Source organism: Eleginops maclovinus, chromosome 10, assembly GCF_036324505.1.
Source record: "Eleginops maclovinus isolate JMC-PN-2008 ecotype Puerto Natales chromosome 10, JC_Emac_rtc_rv5, whole genome shotgun sequence".
In the NCBI taxonomy this organism is placed as follows: Eukaryota; Metazoa; Chordata; class Actinopteri; order Perciformes; family Eleginopidae; genus Eleginops; species Eleginops maclovinus.
This window is the reverse complement of record NC_086358.1, coordinates 11137757-11160960: the sequence shown is the minus strand read 5'-3', so window position 1 is coordinate 11160960 and position 23204 is coordinate 11137757. Positions and strand designations below refer to the sequence as shown.

The 23204-nt window shown below is 40.5% G+C and overlaps 1 protein-coding gene across 2 annotated transcripts; it reads right to left on the bottom strand.

The window, feature by feature from the left end:
* Window positions 1-148: 148 nt before the first annotated feature.
* lhpp (phospholysine phosphohistidine inorganic pyrophosphate phosphatase) lies at window positions 149-23200 on the bottom strand. 2 transcript variants are annotated; one of them, XM_063892502.1, is made up of 7 exons: window positions 23035-23200; window positions 20419-20606; window positions 19745-19898; window positions 19597-19660; window positions 19415-19507; window positions 17939-18030; window positions 149-1733 (listed from the first exon to the last, which is right to left on the bottom strand). In XM_063892502.1, the coding sequence occupies exons 1-7, from the start codon at window positions 23163-23165 to the stop codon at window positions 1640-1642; spliced, it is 816 nt and encodes a 271-aa protein (XP_063748572.1). In that variant the 5' UTR covers window positions 23166-23200; the 3' UTR covers window positions 149-1639. The 2 variants fall into 2 exon arrangements, with proteins under 2 accessions (XP_063748572.1, XP_063748573.1); XM_063892503.1 differs by lacking the exon at window positions 23035-23200 and adding an exon at window positions 21785-21819.
* Between the last annotated feature and the right edge of the window lie 4 nt (window positions 23201-23204).

The window sequence follows — 23204 nt, the reverse complement described above, 5'->3', positions numbered from 1 at the left end:
TGCTAATTTGTAACTTGTGTGAAATGGTGGATGACCTGGGGCCAGCATGAGAGGTGTGGTTGTCAACCAGCAAGCTCTGGGGCATGTGTGTTGAAAAAGGGGGCCTATATCCCCTCAGAATTACTACACTAACTGGAAAAAAATGACTTTGTTAAAGTCAATTGAGTTTATTTGGGAGTAGTCAAATACATGTTGAATAGCTTCATACAAGGCAAATGGGCGGTAACGTAATAGACATAACAGTGAGTTAAACAATGTGTAAGCTGTTAGAAAACTGGGTTGCAGCTGCTAATACTTTGCTGTGTACATTAATATTTATTTCCCATTCACATCTAGGAGTGGTACACCCGGCTTAGGCATAGTTTCATAATACTTCATAGCATTTCATTACCTTTAATTGCCCAATAACATTCAAGCTTGTGTCAGCAAATGGTGAAGTGAACCAGAAAGGCCTCAATGAATCACTTGGCAATGGGCTTTTGTTCTTGTTGAATCTATTTGGTGCACTGAAACCTTGGGGGCAGCAATGGAGAATCGTTTGTTTTATGCCCCACTTCTAGAGGCCTCAATGATCCAGCTGGCACACAAAAGCCCGATAACCATTTTTTCCCCCGTCATCATTTTATCTGACCCTCACCACAGACAGTGGAGTGAATGCACCCCGCTAATGAGCGACAATTAACAACGCAACAATGACGGGACAATCCCCTAGGCGGAGGCTGCTTACAGTCAAGTAAATAAAGATAAGCTTTTGTAGATTTGCGATTCTTCTCTCAGATGATGGAGAGCTCATTTCATTTTTGTTTACAGAGGGGGAAACATGAGCTCAATTCATCACACTCGGCTGGGTTCTGCATTTATCATCTCCCAGACCAGCTCACTTCCCATTTCCATTTTCTGTAAAACAAAAGCAGCTCCAATATAAATTGTAGTTCAAATCTGTGCCAAAGCTAAATTTTCCCCAGTGCTTTGAGACCTTTAAAGACAAAAAACAAGTTCTGTGACTCAGACAAATTGTGAAATTCAGGAAGACAAATGTTTTCAGCAGCTAGTAAAACAGCTTTATTTATGTAATACTTGAATTACTGAATATCCCCTGCTGTTTTAAAAGGTTGTGCATGTTTAGGGTGAAGCAAATGGGTTTCTACAACAGTACCTTCATATATTCAGCTATTTACATTGATTGTTGTATGTTAAAATACTGTCAAATCTCGAATATGAGTGTATAACATTATCAATGACTCTTAACACAAGGCCTAACTGTCATTCAGCTGCTGGTTAAAGGCACATATTTGAGGTATCTTATCTACAGTATGCTCATCATTTACTCACAAATGCATAGTGCCGCCCTAGAGTTTTCGATAAAAGCTTATCTCTCGTAGACTAGAATTAAAAAGGTCTGCAAATGTAGTTCTAGTTTGTTTCACACTATGGGTATAACCAGATAGGTGGGTGTTTCCCCTAGTTTACAGCCAGTATATGGAAGGTATTTTTGTTTTGTAGTGCCTTGACTTGTTATTTGAAATACCTCAACGCATAAAACTATCCTAATGGAAACAGTTATATTAAAAATACTAGCGAGCACCAGCCTGTTTCACCTAGTTATAGTATGTGGAGGGATTCCAGTCCTGCCTTGTACTCAGTGTCTCTGTTTTAGGATCATGTCCACAGCCTGAGCCAGGTCGTCCACAGTGCCGTCAGCCGTCACCGTTGAGTGCCTCTCATCACTGGGCCTTTGGGAGGAGAAGCAAAAGCACACACTTAAGGACATGCTGCACGGGAAAAAAACAGGAACAACACAAGGCTCTGTAAACAAGAAGCAACAGTTTGATGGTATCAGCTTCATTAACAATACTGAATGTTCCAACTGAAAAAGAGCAGGACACGATGGTCTACGTAGATTCAGGAAAGGCAGCGCTTAAACATAAACCAAGCAGACTTACACCCAGTGGCTGTCTAAGCTTCAGGGGAAGGTTTTAGTAACATATTGGGTCTATAATAAAATCACGAGGGCTCACTTATCATCAACAACAGCCTGAAAATTAAAAGTTCAGGAATTATTCTTGCGTTGTAGATATCTTCACACTTTAAGAGGTGTCTGTGCAGCTGCTTGCCAAAAGTCCCTGCAGCATAGTGCATGCTTTCTGTCTCTATCACCAGCCGTCACACAGTGTTCCAGACCTTTCTAATATATCTGCAGGCAACTTAAACAGGCCAACTGGGGAACTGCTAATTCCAAAAGTACCCAATTGCTTAAAATAAAACCTTAACATATTTTTTAGCCTCAGACCAATGGTTTCCAACCTTGCGGTGGGAATCAGAAAGGATGCATTTGCAGGATATAGTTATTTTAAGAGAAACATAGTTAAGCACGACAAACTAAGTTTGTTTTAACTTTTTTTTGCCCTAGGTATAGCGATGTTGGTTAACTGCTTGTCCACCACTTTGGTCCAGACTGAAATACTTCAACAACTATTGGATGGATTGCAATGCAATGCCATTAAACACACATTAACAGAGGTCATAAGCCAGAAACAACAGAAACCACTAACCAATCATCATAATTTCTCCTAAATAGTAAAAAATCAGTAGGAGGCATCGGGCGGCCTTGCCTATTCGCTCCTGGCTGCTGCCGTTGTTTGGCCCAGGGCCCAGTGATGGATGCAGATATGGCTGTTTAATCAGCTGGTAGGGGAAATGTGATCCATTTGGCGTGGCACCAGGCCCAAGCATTCAGGACCCTTTCCCCCCCCCCCATCACATCAAAAGACACAGACGCCCCATCCATTCATCTGCTGTACTGCCCAGGACTCCTGCTCATTTATGAAGTGGTGCCTATAGACCCCCCCCACTCCCTGGGTCCCCGCGGCTGGGCTCTGTGTGCTGCCTCTGTTCCCCAGTCACGGGTTGGAGCTCCAGATGGGGAAGCTTTGTCCCTCCCTGTGTGCGACACACACCACCATTAATCCTGGCCTCTTGCAGAGGACCATGGCAAATATTTGTGAGCCGCCCAAGTGTAGCATCAGAAAGAAGAGGCCTGTGGTGGGGGGGTGAGGAGAGGTGGTGAATACAGTGAAGCGGTGCCATGTGTTTACGCACGTCTGTCAGCCACCAGCGCTTGGGTTATGTGAGCTGGCCTGCTAATGGCCCTGGTGTTATGTGTCCTGTGCTGGATTACTCCCACACCCTTCTTTGCCCCGAGGACTGATTGAGTTCACACACGCAAGTAAAAGGCACGAACCACACAAGTAAGTTAGTCATATGGCTCTTATGTTTCACGCAGTGAAGCAAACAGCATCGACCTCACCGTCTCTACAACCTGATGCTCCCTTAAAATCTCTTATGGCCCGCATGCACCTTTTAGAAATGCATGCAAGTGTGTATGTGTATTCATTTTGTTGCTTTCCTCGCATGGCCATGAATAATGAAGGAGTAACCAGGTCAATGTGACCATGCAAAATTCAGCACAATGCAGCTAGTGTTACAGATGAGGTAATGTGCGGCTGGCTGCGTGTCCTTCAGGTCAATGCAATATCAATACACTTCAAGAGATAACTTTGCTCCCTGAGAGGTCACATACGAGGCAGGAGGTGGGAAGTAAACAAGAATTTAGTTAAAACACAGCTGCCCACAAGCTGAAAGACCAAAACACTTCACCATTAAGGTGGTAAAAAGCTTGCAATGTTTCTGGTGGTCGGACTAAATTACATTTGAAGAAGTCACTCGGATCTGGAAAAATTTGACCTTTTTACAATTTCTTCACATTTCATTCACAAAATTAACTGTCAAATATAATAGTCAAAAAAGCTGATTCCATATGGTTAAAAAAGCAGGTACATACTGTACATCAGTTGAGATATGGGTATATACTGCCAAGGTTATAAAATATATATTGGCTTAGAATGTCATTTGTAGAAATATAACATGATACTTAGCTCTATAAAACATAAACATGTGTTTTAAAAGGATATGAAATGAAAGTGGATACGAATGACTCATGCAGTATATGTGCACTTGTGTGTGAGAAGTCATCTGTGCATCAAAGGCAGAGAGCGATGAGCTATGACACAGAAATAAAGACTTGCTTAATATAAGGGCAGATACTTTTTTATTTCCTTGCCGAGGTAGCTGACCCCGGGGTGAAAGGCACGACAACCTTCCCATTGGTTAATGCTTAACACCAGCACACACACAAGTGCACGCAGTAGGAAGCCAAAATGTCACATACATACGATTTCAATTTACACTTTTCTCGTAACCACACAGTGCAAATAAAGCAAATAAGGCAAACTTGAGCGTGGAGATTAAAAGGTCAACCAGTCACAACATTACGTGACACTCAGAGCGATGTCATGGGTTTAACAACAGTGACAAGTTTTGGGAAACCAAGCAGGAAAGTGTACACAGCTGGATTTCAAAACACAGGCTATCCCATTCTTAAGAAACTTTTGTGAAAATATCTTTAATCTTGTTGACATGGTAGATGACTGGCTGTAGACAACACTGAAAGCTCCTTGTGGGAAATTAATTCAACACTCAAGATTATAAAAGTACAAACACTGCTGCGAAGATGGCAAGACTGATGTTAGCTATTGTTAGCAATGATGCTACTTTCCAATTAGTGCTTCTGCTTTTTAAACTAAGAAGAGACAAGTAGCACAGCTCTAAAGTGGCAAAATCCCCCGAAAATTGCATGTGAATTGGCTAAAATGAAAGCAAAAGTACGTAATATGAATACGTAAAAGTAGGGTTCAAAGTGTGTTGAAAGTGACACAAATGCAATAAATGACTTCAAAAAGCGGAACAGGGTGAACAAGTGTAAAATATAACCAACAGGGATGTGACCAATACATAGTAATGTGCATGCAGCTTAATAGGACCTACATTTTAATGATGTTACTTTGAATCCCCTGCCCCAAATAAACATAAACTGAGGGAATCACATTTATGAGAGCTACGACAACGCTGAGAGGAATGAGTAGGCCCGCCAGCGAGAGACGGAAAAACACTCAGGCCAGGTCATTGTGTAGAAATGCGTTTTTTCATAGCACACAAGCGATAGCCAAAATACTGTGTTTTCTCACAGTAAAGCAGACTATATAACCATAACTTGAAGGGGAACACTACCTGGCGATAAGTATAGCCTTTACTGTATGTTCAGCCAAGCCTTGTGGGTGACATCAGATCTAGATGCAAGACAAAGTGTTTCTCACCCTGAGGGGGGAGAACGTGTGTAACTGCATGTGTTTACTGACACTGCTCGCTGAAGATGCCAGTCTTGGCCTTGAGGGTGAGAATGTGATCACAGCTTCACTGACTCGTTTATAAACAAAATGTCACAGGATATATTGATGCTTTATCAGAAGGAGGAAAAGAAGACAAGTTGAGATGTTCTGGTTTTATCACCCTCGCCATCTCCTACAGCTTTTCTCTTTTCAGCTGATATTTACAGAACAAGATAACTTCTTTCAAAATAATACAGCTGCAACCTTTTGCAAAGACAGCCCAACTGAAACTCGGGGAAACCACCATGCTACGTGCATGTTATGGCAACAGAAGAGGCAGATGCTAAGCTGGAGCATTCACATCCTCTGCTGAAGTCTTGGCCATGAAGCAGCGGTTATTGCTACCAAAGGCTGAACAATGTTGAGTCATGATCAGTAAACAGCTGCCGTATGGTTTTCACACTTCACACAGATAAACGGTTATTTCCAATCGAGCAGGACACAAAGGGGATTCCCTGTTTGCACCACGATGAGCCATTTGATTTCTTTCCATCCTGTCGCTCTCTCTAAAAAACCTCCTGGGTGCTGTAATGTGTGTGAGTGTGCGTAAGAAAGAGAAAGAGAGTATCCTGAACCATCAAAACTACCCTCTGGACACGTGGCCAAACAAACTGGATGTATTGCATAAACTTTCTGTCTCAGAGATAATAAAAGCACTATGTGTGTTTGTTTTACCTTTAGCGCAGCCATTGATTTCCATATATGAAAATCAAGTACCAGACTCATCCAGTCGGCCAGTGGTTCCCAAACGCTCTTGTCGGACTGACACCTACAGCAAGATTAAATTAACTCTGTGACCCTTTCATCAGGAACACCTGTCATGTTCTAAATATGGATCGTAAAAGGGATGTTACGTCAATGCCTTGTTTACTTTGGTTTATTGTACCTGATGAATAAAGGCAGATAACATCATTGTCTTTGATAGCTTTCACACATCAAGCAAGTTTCAAGCTGATAGATTTTGATACACATAGAGAAAACACAAAGGGCTGGGCCACTCACTAAAGGTATATTGCCTCATAAGTTATGTTAGAAGTTAAAACAATCAATCAAATGTAGGTCAATTATGCTTGATACTTGGAAATGCTTTAAGCAAAATAAACAGCCTACATCCCAGCTTTCCATAGGGTTTCATTTATATTGTTGGCAGCTCATCCCTTAAAACAGAAGCTTCAGAATGCTTATAAAAGGGGAAATATGAAGGTTATTTTTCAAGCTTCTAATGAAAATAAGATATTGGGCTCTTTTTTTATGAACTAAGATATGTTAGAACATGTTTTCAACTTTAATTGACTGAATTTATATGTTAAGTGGGCTTATTAGATAGATATTTTAGAAGAACAATATAAAGACAAGCACAAGTTTCATTTGTGGGCCGTATTCCATTATACTTTTAGAATCTGCTGCGGGCCAAAATGGAACATGGGTCGCATTAGGCCCCCGGGCCATAGTTCGGACTTCCCTAATCTAGGTTGAATATACAATTCAGTTGAACCTTTGATGTCATTCAGCAAAGCATCTAGGTGTGGTCAAGGGTGTTTCTTTTTCTTGAGACTACGCCCAAACAGTGACATATATCAGACGAGGTGCTGCTTAAACGCCAATGCTGTTTAAATGAAGTAAATGAATTGAGGGTATTGCCTGTAACGGAAAAACACTATAGTTTTCAAATTGTTGATAATGAAAATGTATCTGAGCCCAACAGCTCTATAACCTGCTCTTTATCTCTTCTTGAGGATAGCTGCTCAAGGCTAGATTAGCTGCTTCTAACATAACACCCTCAAATCTGTGACTGAATTGTCTGCGGTCAAGTTGCATCGTGGTTAATGGGGAAAGATATGTGGAATAAAAAAATACTGCTGCATCGATTTGGATAATACAAACTTTGAGTGAGACATACAATGTTATATGCCTGCAATTCTAAATCTATGGACTCCTCTTAATCCTTAAAAGTCTAATGCTAAGATGAAAAGTTAATATTTCACTATGAAAAACAAAACAATCGGCTTTAAACCCAATAATAAATATTACTTGTTTCATCAAATTCTTATACAGGTTACCTCCCTTTATCGTTTCACAGCTATTCCGTCGGCATTGTGCTCAATATGCAGAGCCTCATGTGACCCAGATCTAAACTGTTTTTTTTTATCAGCATGTTATTATTAGCAGTGGTGTTGCGAGTTGCTGAGCATTCATTTGTGTGTATGTGTGTATGTGTGTATGTGTCTGTATCTCCCTGTTTATGAGTGTTTTGCTAGCAGCAAGAGGCTGCTGAGTCACCTGCTTCTCATACAGAAAATAAAACCACACACACACACACACACACACACACACACACACACACACACACACACACACACACACACACACACACACACACACACACACACACACACACACACACACACACACACACACACACACACACACACACACACACACACACACACACACACACACACACACACACACACACACACACACACACACACACACACACACACACACACACACACACACACACACACACACACACACACACACACACACACACACACACACACACACAATTAGGAGAAAAAATGGTTGCAGCACAAACCAGGCAAGAGCCCAATTCCCCCCAGCCAAGCAGCCTGTCTTTTGGTAATTGCAGGAGGGATTGGATCCCCATTGAAACGACTAAGGGCCTGTGTTCATGTATTTAAGAGGCAGTGCTATGTTTCAGCCTGCCATCTGTGGGCTTTAGCTCTCCGGTTCTCTCCCACTCTCACTCCTCTTCTTTCTTTCTCTTTCTCTCTCTCATGGGTGGAAAAGTACCATCGAGGGCTCAGTGGCCAAGGCCCGGCAGGCTCCTTTGTCTCGCCGTGGGAGTCTAGTCTCACTGTGAAAAAAACTCTGGTTAATTATTAATATCTCATTGACTTATAATGCACAGCAGGCTTTAGAGGAACCTGCAGGCAGGGGAAACTGTCACCCTAGGGTGGAGAAGGATGGTAAGCCAGGCTCCGTTACCCACCAGAGTCTCATCAAGCTCTTTAACCTCTCTGAAGAGCTACTGCCACATCCATCTAAAAATCTGTACTCAATCTGTGCTCTGATCTCACGTCTAGCTGATTCCAACACACAGCTAAATCTACAACATCTTAACATCTTTCATTCAAGCTGAGAACAAGTATCTACTGCTCTTATTTTAGCTTTGTTGTACTTAACTCAGATTTATCTCGAGGTAACGTGTGATCATGGCGACCTAAAAGGATCCCTTATCTGTGTTAAGTGACTCAAAATTACTCAACTAATAACCTTTGTGTGAGAATTAAATTCTATCATCCCCCAGGCTTGAAATGTGTTGAAGCTTGTTGTAATGAAAATGGCAGCAGTGTTGATCAACCATGACTCAGTAATGAATAGCAACTTATTAGCAGTCAGCTGTAACGTGTTAATGCTTGCGATTTATCCAGAAACCTTGCGCTAAAAAACCTTGCGCTAAAAAAATTACGCAAATTAGTTTGACCCCAACTTCCAATCCTGGATGTTTACAATGAATGGCATGTCACAGAGGAATTGGCACACGCTATCAGTAAGTAGGCGATGACAAATGACAACTCAATTGGCTATTTATCCATGCATTTTTTAACATTCATTGCAAACAACGATAAACCAAGTGGCTTCATATGTTTGTGCCATGTTTTTTGCTTAAATAATAAGTAAAACACTTTACAATTCAGTTAGGAAGAGAGACAAAAATAGATGCAGATAGCAGTTTTCCATCTCAAGCCAACACCAGAGTGCTGGCTGAATGAGGAAAACATTTCCACAATTGATTGTGTTTACATTCTCCAAAGAGCTGCCCTTTTTGATATATGGGAATGGGATGAACACATAGCTTGGACTGTAATTTAATTTGGGTTTCTATGGAATTGTGGTAAATGCTGCCCTTAACAGACACAACTGATGTAATCCAGCCCGTGTGTTTATGGTAGAGGGAACTTATTGCACTTAAGTTCATTCATTATGAAAATTTGAATCGCTGCAATCACGAGGCACTGCAAAATGTTTTGAAAAGAAGGACCCACCCACCTCTCGGGACAGGAATGGAAAAGGTGGGAGCATGCAAGCCGGGAAAGAGCTCCTATAAACAAAACAGAGCTTTCCTGGTTATCTGTTAAAAAGGAGGGAAATCCAGCGTGAAAATAAAAACCTTATGCAACATGTATTTTCTTATTATACCATGCATATCCTGACAAAATCCCTGCTGCTGACTGAAAAAGGAGATGCGAAGACCAGTAACCTGACAATGCCTATGAGTAACTTGACAATCACGAGTAGCCACGTCCTAAAGCATAACTTGCTTTATCCTTCTTTTAATCCAACTAGGACGGATTTTTAGAAAAGGAACATTTATTCTGTATTGCAGAACACTTTGAAGTAGAGATTGAGACCAAACATTGATTAGGAACATTTTTAGAGAGGCAATACATTTTAAAAGTACGGTCATTTTCTCATTGACTTTTTTCTGTAACCGTGGAGTTGCCCCCTGCTTGCTATAAGAGAGAATGCAGGTTTTAAGGCACTTCCACATTGGCTGAACGTTTTGAGACCCGCAGGTAGCCGATTGGTCCATACAGATAGATGAGTGGTAATGTATATATTGTCTCTGTTTCTCTAAGCCTTAAGTGTCTTACCGTGGGAACAAGCCAAACACTGTTCCCAACCGTGATCAGTTTGCTACAGAACAAACTAAACCATACAGGTCACAATTCTCATGATTTCGGTGCCTCTGATGATCCAGGGGGGACCCAGACACAAAAGAGGGCCCCTGCAGATTCAGCTTCAGTTCAAAGGCTAAATTCTGGATAAACTGTAGTAGGATTCACTGGACTAGAGTAAAGGCTTTCTGTGCTGGAGCAAACTCTGAGGTAAACCGACCTCAATGACACATTCAGAAATGCTGTAGCTGTCGAGTTGACAAGCTTCTAAGCTCACAGCCCACACCCTCAGCGGAGAAGAGAGAAATGAGATAACTCCACTTCCTTCCCACACAGACAAAACGAATGTGCTAACAGCAGTTAACAGGACAGGGTGGGACTGTGCTTTTGTAATAGACACTATAAAATGCCTGCATGCTTGTCTACAGAGACAAACAGTTCACAAAGGTTAAGACAGAGTACAGAGAAACTGCAACTCAAGCATATCCTGCTCAGACACAAATGTATCCTGTTGTTCGAAAAATGAGCTCCAAAAAGATAATCTAAGGCTTAATCACAAGTTCAAAGAAATGTCATAATCATGTATGTGACACGTACAAACAAGGCATTGAAATATGGTCACATATATAACAGACAATCACTCCCTGTCTGTCAGGCACACACTTGAAACCATGTACATTAACATAGCCATTGAGGCTATAGGACACCAGTGGATGACGGAAAGATAAGCTAGGATGAAATACAGTATGTACCTGGGAGCCATCCCAGGGGGCAGCGCACAGTTTGTAAAGGAGATTAAGCTGCAACCACAGCCATGCACAGTCACCCTGCCAAGGTTCAGTGTCACAGATCTGCAAAGGACAAAGCCTAGCCATAAACCTAACACTGCTGCACTGTGTTCAGTCTAATGTCTGTTCGATTCACAAAACGGAGATCCGATAGGCTGTTAATGTCAGGGGGGGGGACAGCTTCAGCTTTCTGTCGACATTCTTAATGCGGTGAAGTATCACACTTTTCCATGAACCCTCTTACCCTCAATCATATAACCTGAATGTATTCAGGGTGTTAACTCTTTTATGCATGAGCACCCTGTGTACAATAAAAGTAAATGTATAACGTTTCTAATTGTGTTAGAAAAAAACCTTACACCAACAGAAACTGTAATATAAGAGAAAAGCAGACACTGAACCAACAATACATCAAATACAACAATCAATTTCAAGATCATTTAAAAATCCTTTTCAATTAACAAACTCCAGAAAAAAAGGTTGGATTCAGATCTTGTGTAGTACTTTAATTTCCTGCTTGCTGGGCTAAATTAAAATCCAGGCAAATGTTTTAAGTTTAAATTAGAGCTAGATGGCACTTCTGAAGTGATAATACAATTTGACCGCTTTAAACACAATCGTGTGCTCACAATTAAAGACTCAACACACAGATCGCCACTATATATCATATTAAGCTGATTGCATGACTTTCCACTGTGTGAGCTGTAACTCCTATCATATGTTTGCTCAGGCTGATGGGACATTTGCTCTGCTAATGAGAAGTCCTTCCATTCGCTGCACTGATAATGGCTTCATTTGCATGACTTCATTAAGGCTTCCTGTGGAAACATGCTCTAGCTGTCCCCACTAATCACAGGTTATGTGACACTCACCCAGTCGGTTCAGACTGGGCTGCTGGAACAGGGGGGGGGGTAGACATTCTGGACACAACGACTGATTTCTCCGGACCTGACTTGGACTCAACTGATAGGGACAATGCTATACTTTATTGGTGCCAAGAAATCTCTTATATGGGGCCCTAACCAACACTCCATGCAGTGCACTTTGCTAGTTTAAGACCAACACAGTTGTCATTTCACGCCCAGTGACCATGCTGTGTTAGAAGCACCCATGGGTATGATGGTATTGACAAGCTGTTTTATTTTGAAATGTGTTCTAACTCGCATATTGTTTTTCCCATATACTGCAGACGAAGCACAGCAAGGTTATTATTAATGAATTGAACACAACAACAATATTAAATACTAGCTTCAAAAATGGCTCAGCTCCTTGTTTAAATATTTCTTTGTGCTGTAATTAGCTAGACATGATAGCAAAGACTTGTTTTGAGGCAGTAGCACACTAGATGGCTAGCTAACAGATAGCGATGAAGCAGCACACACACATGCCTAGAAAGTGAAAAACTAATAATAAAATCCCCCAGTATGATGTCAAATTGTTTGGCCAGACAGAATGTTGTTACATTGCTATGTTGATGCAACAGAACACATTAATGAATTGATGAACACTCTTACTTAAGGGCATCATTCAGAAAGAAAAATATGTCTTTGGTTTAACTCAATTCAAGTCTAATTTGGTTATTTAGTAAACATAATCCAACCGTTTGCACCCAGCAGCTAATTTTACTCCCAGATTATTTAACAAGCAAAAGTAAAGTTTTACACTCCCTGAATGGACTTGAACCGTGCACAATAGACCATGCACTAGAATGTTTAATAAGGCCAAAGATGTAAAAAGCTCAGTGCCTTCTCTCTCACACTCGGACTGGTGTCTATAAGCAGATCTACTGTAACAGGTCACATCAGACAAACTCAATATGGCAGTCAGATGCTTTTGACTATCATTCCACATCCCTCTCAGACCCAACGCTACTGATGATCCCAGGAGAAGCAGTTACAGTGATATCTATCAATATTTGCATAGCGACCATCTGGTGAGAACTGTGTTTTCTAACTGATGTGATTCAATACTGCATGTGTACAATCGTACAGGTTTTTGCATGAGTACAACAGCTACAAAGATAAGATGTGTTCCAACCATAATATCACGTTACAAAATGTACTAGCCATAAAACACATTGATATAACACAATTACTTACATTGCAACAGTCTAACTGTTTGTAGGCAGACTATTCTAAGAAGAACACAAACACAATCATGCTAACATTAAAGGCTACCATACTAAGGCCATGTTCACATTGTATCGCTCACACTGATTATATTACTTATAGATTTAATTTCAAGCAAGAGAGCTGACAGCTACAATATCTCTCAGATTTAAAATAACATGTCATCAAATGAGTGGGAAATGGCTATAAAACTACTTTGCAGTAATATTTGAAGGGGAATCCAATATTTACAGATAATGCAATCAATCAAGCTAATTAAAAAAGGGCTACTGTTTGTTTGTCTTTGGTTTCATGTGTTGATGCACATTAAAGCTCCCAAGTGGGAATAATAATCCAACAACATGGCATTAATACAGTAAAAAACTAACCTTGGCATCTTCTGCTACAATCATGTTAACATTAGCTCTGTTATGTGCAACTTTCTCAAAGCATTGAATAAATGTTCCTAAAATACACAAATCTGTATAGTAAACAAATGGCGATTAGCCCCCCCACAATGCTCATTTCCTGTTTCGTACCTCAGTGACGGCTGCAGACAGAAAGGGCACGAACAAGGGTGCGGTTTCGGTAAACTGGTTCATAGTTTATACCATCGGGGACTAGTCCTCTCTGGAGACGTTTAATCTGGCCTGGCTTGCTTGGACAAACATTTTCCCCAGGACTCACATTAGCAGTCAAGCGTTGACCACAGGGAAAGGTTAACGATGAAAACCATTTTGAAGAAAGTTGCTGCTGTGTGAAAATGTTTTCTGTGCACTCTGCCAGACTCCAGCGGGAATCCAGTAAGGGTTTCCTCTAACTCATTGGCCCTCATTCAAAATACCTATCAATACTATGTTAGTATCTGACACATCACTATGCTGTTTTCTTCCCGGCAGAATAACAAATGCCAATCCAGAGAGTGTACGTTTAAATCAAAAGCCTGGAATCCAACTTCTTTGATTATCACAAAGAGACAGACAGCATGCCAAGACCAAAAGGTTTAGAAAGTAATTGTGTCGGCTAGTAGAAGCAATTAAACTGGTCTACAAATAGAGCATGAAGGAACAGCATGATGTGAACCTGCTTTTATGAAGCTTCAAAGCTACACGGCTCTCTGCCGATGCAGTTCCTTGTAGATAAGAGAACAGAAACAAAAACCAAGGACCAGTGGAGGCCACAAACCGCAGGAGATGACTCTGTCAAAGACAGAGACAGAGGAAAGGACAGCATACTCATAGTCTGACTGCTCTTTTAGTGTCATAACAGTTTGACCATTAAGCAGAAGCCGCACAGATGTGTTACGCAACACTTTGCTAACATTTAGACATATTTAATTCACAAGTTGATACTATTGCCCCCAAGTGGCCAGGAAAAAACAATAAACACTCCTTCGACAGCACATTTTGCTTATAGACACCTTTATAACAATTCAAATCCTAAATTCTTGAATGCATTAGTTTTAAATTCCAACAACAGTCCAAGAGCTTTTCCTTAAAAGCGGCCCTATAATGCTTTTTGGGGTTTTCCCTGTTGGTTTTTGTGCATGTTAATGGTCGACAGGCTTGAATTCTGAAATGTCCACCAGAGGGAGTTTCTCTTTCCCACATATTCGCCCTCTGCCTAAAACCCCTGGATTGTAGTCCTTTTTTTACTTCAGCGACATAATGAAATCACTTGCTATAGGGCTATGGGGCTGGACATCTCTAGGCGATTAACCACTCACAGCTGAGGCAGGAAGCTAAGCAATCAGAGCAGAGTGTGATATGAAAATAAAGACCTTTTTGAACATTAAAGCATGGAATAATAATAGGGCCCCTCTAACATTTGTGGTAATTGTTAAGTATGAATATACATCTGAAAATATCTATTTGAAAACTATGCAAACAAATCAAAACAGATTGGTACAGTACAGATGTTCCTTATGAGGCGCATTAGATACTGTGGAATGAAACAAATCAGGTATTTTAGTTCTGAGATTAGTTTACAGATTTAACGATGTGACGACCATTCAACACAAAACTGAAAAGCTCGGTTGGACTACAGCACAGTGTTGGCAGACCGTTCCCACGCAGCTGATCAACATCAGCAGTCAGACCGCCATACTCCCTATTTCCAGCCATTTTTTTGGAGTAGGCCCCTCTTTGAAAACCTGTTCTACATTAAAGAGCAAAGGGTTCCCTGGCTCCCCTGAGCAAAGTGTGCTAACTTTGGCTCATTATTTAAGAACAAGGGAAAGTTGACTGCTAGCAGAACACTCACCTATTACAATTACCCCTATATTACGCCTATAGTCTCTCAACAGCCATTACTGGCGGGCACTGCAATACCACTTCATTTGCCCCCCTGCTCTTGAGCTAAATCTGCAGGAGCCATCACAGGAATAAAGCAAGCACAAATATGTTCTCTGCATCATATGAAGTAAAACCGTTGCTTGTGAGACCCTAGGAAAACCTTCATATATTTGCATAAAATTATCCCCTGAAAGAGATAAGAATATTATTTCTAGTCTTAGTAGTAATTAGTGTTTTAAGCTCTTTCTCACATAATTAATACATACTACAGAAAAGGTGAACAGACATGATGTACCATCTCACAAGATGAAGAAACTCTGATTATCTATTTAAATAAGGGTGTAAGAAAGCAGCAAGTGTAAAAGTTATAAAAAGGTTTGAGCTTGGGACAGAATTGATGCAGTCCTAACAGTAAGTCAAGTCAAAGGCTTTCAAAATAAGCTGATATGATTAGATTTATCTGTGATTTGTATCTTTTTCCCTTCCTGTCTTGTCAGCGGGCCTGGGATATTTGAAGCAGCCTATTTTTCCGAGATGGGAACTGGAGGCCTGCGCAGCATCTGGTTGACTTGGAAACAGCTGTGTTTTCACAGATCTGACTGAGGGTTTATAGCTGCTCCCAGCAAGCCCGGGTTCACTGGGCCTGCTTGGCTAAATAACGTTAAATCTCACGTCTGCCTCTCACTCACAGACGCACAGAAACAGTGTTACTGTCACTGTTGTTCCTCTTGCTCTCTGGGAATGTATACAGTACTGTATAATAGGTCTGGTGAAGGATCTACGACATTACAAGGCGTCTGTTTTAAATGATAAATTACAGTTCACTTCGGAGCTATAAAGTCAAATTTAATGCATACATTTTAGTTCCTGTTTTGCGCTGGATTGTGTTTTCTGTTAAAACTCACACTGAAGAAAAAATGTCAAGAAGTGACAACTGATGATATAACTTCAACACCTTTTAGCAGTCCTGGAAATAGAACTTTGGGCTTCATAAACACCACATTCTCATTTTACTGTACTGTTAACTTCATAGCTGTAACTTTCTATATGGGTGTGTTTGCACGTGCTTCACCACACTAACTCCATTCACCAATCAGTCCATAAATCTCCGCCGCCACAGCTGAAACACAACACGTCATGTAACACAATACAGATTCCACATATGTTCCTCGGCAAGAGAAAGCCCACTTATTTCAACCAGTTGCTCTCTCCTCCAAACATGAAAAAAACCCTGAATGTATAGTGATGTAATTTAATGTGTTTTTTCTTGCATTAAGATTAGTATATCAGATATTTTTTAAGAGTGTCTGAACACTGGAGCTGATCTAAGCTGATCGGAGTAGATTGCAGAGTTTTGCATAGCTTGCTGGGAGTCTGCATTAGAAAATGTTAAGTATACTTGTTGTGACTGAAACATTACTACTTTTGGTTCTGAACTCACACACTGACACATACACATATAGGTTTCACAATCCTGCACATACAGTATATCCAAGCAAAAGTATACAAAGGCACATGAAAGGGGAATCACACCCCACACCCCCTCAGATTGGCGTGATAGTATACACGCAAAAGTAACTGAGTGACTGTGCTTTTAGTACAGGATTAGAGCAGACTGATGCTCAGGCAGATTACTCAGCATTCTCTGGTCACATGACCCGAGACCTGCATGACTGAAATCAGCAGTGGAGCAGGTCATCAAGCACGATGCTCTTCAGACTAATCGGTGGTTTTAAGCCAAACAAAACAGCAACATAATCAAGAAATTGCTTTTATTTTATTCTGTTCTTTGTAAAACATTTCCGTTCCCTAATGACTGTTTTGAAGTGTAATTGAGTCAGTTTTTCCTGTTTTTGTCCATTTATACTTGTTCTTCGTAATATTTCATTTATAGAAAGATTTCTCATTATTCCACAAAATATTTTTTAACAGCTGAAGTTCCTAGTAAATTAGATTCTTACATTTTTGACATGACAAAAAGATAATATGATGCTACAAAGTGTAATGTTCCTAAAATTACAAAGCAGTTTAGTAGAAGTAGCATTAAGGAGGATTAACGTATCAAATAACTGATACTTTTTCTAAAGTTAAGAAACTAAATACTTTTTACATGACTGCTTTACAAAATTGAGGTAAAAAATGAATAAATGAAAAGAACACTATAAGTATTTCCTAAGCACACATATACAACCTAAAGCCTAGGTAGTGTTACCTACATAAACACCATTAAAACACTAGTTCCTGACTTACATAACATACATTATAATGAAAAACATATACATTATATAATGTGTAGTTCCATTACTCCTACTCTCAGTCACCGCATATAGCTACTAAAATAATCAACCATATGTTTCTGTAGTTACACTATAAGAATGGCACCCCAGTAATCTCCAGATTGGGAACAATAAATCCTTCGGTGACTTTGACCTTGTGGGGAGTAACATTCAAGATGTAGGGGGAAGAAAAGCTATTTTTGGAGGATCAAATAAACAATCCTGAGCGACTGAAGAATGAGTTGGATCACTCACAGGAAGCCTGTATGGAGGAAACTGTGATGCACTATACTGGTGTGGGGGCGCCCTCTCCTGGTAATCCCTTGAACTGATTTGAATTCTGATTTACCACATGCTCGAAGTAGTTTAAAAATGTGAATATAAAATGTGGGGAAATGTTTATGCAGTATGTTTTATGTTATGCTTTATGTAACTCAGGAAGGAATCATTTGAGCGTTTGTGTATTCAGGACCTCACCCACCTGTATTTGCCAGTTCTAACTTGTACGCCTTTCATTCCACAGTGTTGTGCTCCACCCACATCATTCACCAGATCGTCCCCGATCATCAGTGCCTACAAGAGAGGAGGGGGAGTATTATTAGAGCTTTTGTGCAGATGTTTTGCTAACGGAGTTTAAAATTAGTTTGTTTTACTTTTCTTTATTTCAACCAGAGTCAGTAATATTGTCATCAGCACATCTCTTTGTGTTTCTGTAGTTAAACCTCACAGTGATCCTATCCGCTGACTTTGGGCTTGTTGTCCCACAAGCACAAGTTGGCACTACAGCCTATCAGTTAAAAAAATATTCTGAAATACATTTTGAAAGTGAAGAGAAGAAAAAAATGAAGTGTGAGAGGAATAGAACTTCTCAAAAACTTGGTAATTTCTTTTGCAATTAGATACTATTCAGTTTATACACTTCTTTGTATTTGTATTTTGGGAAAAACCATGTTCAACCATCTCTGCATGAAAGCCAGTGTGAATAACAGAAGGCCTTGAACAGAGCAGATGTAGAAATTATAGACAAGCAATCCAGAAAAAAGAGTGAGGCTTTGGCAGAGATTAGCAAAGAGTGCTAACTGCCGGTTCCAAAAATAGATATGCTTAGAGAAACTGCAGCACATACTTTATACTCGGGATACTGAAAAGCAGATACCAGCAGACATTAAAACACATGTTCAGACACCTGCTGAGGAAAAAGCGAGTGCTAAACCAAACAGAGTCTTGGCTTTGTTCTGTAATTCCAGCATGAGTAACAGTGTTCAGGTTTTAAAAAATGTGTTCAATTTGTGACAGGTATTTCTGAAAATAGTCAACATGTTTGGAGAGTTAACGGCTCAGCACTAAAAAAAAGTACGTACTGGTGGAAAAACACATCAGGTGGCTTCTGGAAAGGTCATTAGAATTAAAAATATACTAGGACAGTCATTCTGTGGTGTGGAAATCTGTTCCGAGCTAACATAATACTTGTGCAAGCAGGGTTTGTCAGCCTGATTAAAATGACAATACTTATTATTTTTGGGTAATTCTAAAAATGCAAAAGATGACTAAAACACTGTGTGCTCTGTCAATTAAAACGTAAGGTCCCTAGAAAAGGGTCACATGTTGCTTCTATTTCTTCTACTATTTTTCAAGTTGATTGCAAAACTGTTTTTTAGTGAAGATCCTTCTCAGTTCAAACAAACAATCTTTATTCAAAAGGTAATCATACATAGTAAGGGCATCCAGCATAAATAAAGGAAAATAAATATATATAAATAAAAAATAAAACAAATGCCAACATTGAATATGTAGTCTTTTCTTTCCTTCATTATAAATGTCGTTCATTTAAAAAAAATCAGGCTCCATTTCCCTGTTCCTCTACCATATAGCGATCAAGACAGCAGGGCTCATAGAGGATTCTCCTCAGCAAAGCTAAATATGTTGTTATTATTACAGTATCCCTTTTGTTACGTACCTCATGCGGTTGGAGCCTCATGTCATTGAGTACACTTTGGAAAAATATTGGTGACGGCTTTCCAACTACTTCCGCCTTTAAATCACAGGCATACTAAAGGGAACAAAAAGTGAACCACAAGTCATTGTTTAAGTGTACCAAACTGCTCTTCTTAATGAATACAAGTGATGCACCTACTGTACCTCCAGAGCCTTCATATACGCCCCGACATCTAGTGCTAAACCATCTGTCTCCTTGTAGTATCTCCTAGGAAGAGCGTAACATCAAAAGTATTTTTGACATTTTACAGTCATGTTCAAATATAGCAATGACTATTTTATATTATCTTACCCTTGGCCCAACGAGAACAGCACTGGTTTCTCCAGACCTATAAGGACCCTGAATGCCTCGTTCAAGTTCTGGTAGGAAAACTTTTCAGCTGCATCTCCAATCACCACGCAGTTTGGGTTGGTTGTGTCAACACTGTCAAACTCTGGGAGAAGTCCTGGAGAGGAATAAAAAATAGTTTTTAGGGTCGGTCATTCAAAGGTGATAAATATACCTCTGCTGAAATTTTACATTTTATACTAGGCAACAAATCTAATGTGAAGACCAAAACCAAGAAGTAGGCTATTATCTGAATAACCAAAATATGATTTTTCTGTGCTGTAGAATTCCATTGTTGTCTAGGTCACAACAATGCATGTTGTTTAATTACAATGACAAAGACACTCATATTTGATTGAGTTTATTCAGCATGTGTCATTCTCTGAACTACTTCTGAATGCTAGATTTTAAAATTGTATTAAACAATATATGTGTATGGGGTTCGAAGAGTTAGGGTTGCTTTTGTCTTTTCATAGGATGTATGGGCGATAACAAAAGCCTTATTGTTCAACACACTTATGTTGATCTAAAAATAATTGTTTCTGATCGGAAGTCCATGTAGGGTAGGATTGAAAAGGGGGGGAGGGAGGGGAGGTACAGTCCAAATGCAACAAGTCTTGAACAATTTAAAGCATTACCATCATAAACCAGCAGGTGAGGCCGATACCCCCTCTCCTTAAGGATAGCTACGGCTGCAGGAGCAGGAGAGAAGACCTCAGACACAGAGATGTCAAAGCCCAGCCTTTTGAGCTTGTCTACAAACGCCTCTCTGTTGAGCTGGGTCTCATTGGTGCAGAAGCGCAGCTGCAGATCCGATGCCTTGAGCCTTTTTTTTAAAAAAAGCCAAAAAGTCGTAATGATGATGGAGCACAGTTTGAGCCAACAAAGTAACACTGAGACGGAGACAACTGTGTGTTTGTTTAAATATGCATCCGGGTTTTATGATACATGCACACAGACCCACAAAGGAAGTCTTGCAAGGAGGTGCCGGTGTTCCAGTTTAACTGGATTCCGGTTCAACTGGTTGAGTTTGTTTACGCTTTCCACTCCTTGAGCGTCATATGACGCTATACAGGCCGAATCATATGTGGTTGCCAGGTTCGTCATTTTCACCTTACTTGTGTGTCTGAAGTGTGACCAGACAATATTAGAAAAAATAGAACTCGGCGAAAAAACGTAAGCATCACTTCATGTAAATGTGCATGTGGAGATCACCTACAGACAACAACAGAAAATACGCTGGCCAAAAAATAAAAATGAAAATAAACAATATTCATACTCTAGCTAGCGACAGGATTCGAACCCGTACATTTGGGAAATATATATCAACCATCAATGTTACTCATTACACCACCGACCGGCTCAAACAGCGCCCTGCTTGAACCATCTAATTGTTGTCAGTTCTTGTCAGCTGTTTACAATCACCGTTTGACATGGATGAAATAAACCCCACCCATGTTAACTGGTGATATTCACAATATGACACAGACAGACGCTGCCAACGCAAGCCTCCAAAACGAATTCAAAAGCCATGTGTTATGGACAAAACACTAACATGACCTCAAAGGATATCGCTTTGGTTTTTTTTGCCTAAAAAAGTGCATATAGTGACCATTACAAAGCACATATCAAACGCTATGAAAATAGCCGCTGTGAGATACGAACCAGTCATGCTTTCAAAAGGTATTAATCCACTGCCTTACCGCTAATGGCCTGAGCTACTGTTCAGACGTTGAAGCAACAAGCTGAATATTTATTATTGACTATTTACTTGTAGCTGCTGCCAATTGAGAAAAACTGTCACAATTGGCTACAACTTCATCACTGGAGGACTAGAAGCATGGTTTGGCAAGGGATTTTTTTTATTGTTTGGCCGTCAAATACATGCAGGACAGTAATCTTTGTCCACAGGTGGTTCCCCCACACAAAGGCTGTGATACCAGCTTTTACAAAGCTTACAAAACATTACAGTAATCAACTTCAAGTGCTCCAAACTTGCCTTACCCATTGGTCATGGGTGTCATGTTCGCCACACACCCGACATAGCTCCGACAAATCATCTGATTACAGATAGCCATGTTATTGGCTGGAATAAATAGCACTTGCATAACAACTGAAAACAAAGTAGAAACCAACCCGTTTCCTTGATGAGCTGTTGCGCTATGTCCATTTGCAGATGGCTGATCCCTGCTCATCATCAGCCACCAGTTTCATCAACAATCGACAAAATAAGTCCATAATTACGAGTTTCCAGAGTGTCTGCTTGTATTTCTTGTGCTTGTGGAAATGTAGGGCTGGACTGAGGTGGGGATGGGGACTGAGGTGAGGATGGGGACTGAGGTGGGGATGGGGAAGTCATTGCGGATGGGGAACCAGTTTGCTATTTGTGCGGCAAACGTGGTGTTGGCTCTATGGCCGAGTTGGTCTATATAGGCTACTTCAGCGTCTGAACAGTAGCTCAGGCCATTAGCGGTAAGGCAGTGGATTAATAGGCTACCTTTTGAAAGCATGACTGGGTTCGTATCTCACAGCGGCTATTTTCATAGCGTTTGATATGTGCTTTGTAATGGTCACTATATGCACTTTTTTAGGCAAAAAAACAAAGCGATATCCTTTCAGGTGGTCATGCTGGTGTTTTGTCCATAACACATGGCTTTTGCATTCGTTTTTGAGGCTTGCGTTGGCAGCGTCTGCCTGTGTCATATTGTGAATATCACCAGTTAACATGGGTGGGGTTTATTTCATCCATGTCAAACGGTGATTGTAAACAGCTGACAAGAACTGACAACAATATGGTTCAAGCAGGGCGCTGTTTGAGCCGGTCGGTGGTGTAATGAGTAACATTGATGGTTGATATATATATTACCCAAATGTACGGGTTCGAATCCTGTCGCTAGAGTATGAATATTGCTTATTTTCATTTTTATTTTTTGGCCAGTGTATTTTCTGTTGTTGTCTGTAGGTGATCTCGACATGTGCATTTTACATGAACTGGTGATGTTAACGTTTTTTCGCCGAGGTTTTCTACATTGTCTGGTCACACTTCAGACACACAAGTTACGTGAAAATTACGAACCTGGCAACCACAACATCTGGCGGAAAAGGTAAACAAACTCAACCAGTTAAACCGGAATCTAGTTAAACTGGAACACCGGTATCCATACGTTAGCACCGAGTGGATGCACTTTGCTCGTAAGGTATTCTGAAGCTGCAAAAAGCTAAAATCTCAAACAACTCACCTCCTGGTCACTTACTTTTTCACTGCTTCAATTGATCCAGGAATGGCAACCCCGCCTCCCTCCCCGCTGTCATATAACACACCACACATGTCCAATATGACACCTTTCAAACTCTTCCCACAGCTTGGCCAGTCCATGTCAGCCATTGCAAAACGACAGTCTTAAAAGCGCATGCGCGTGAAGTA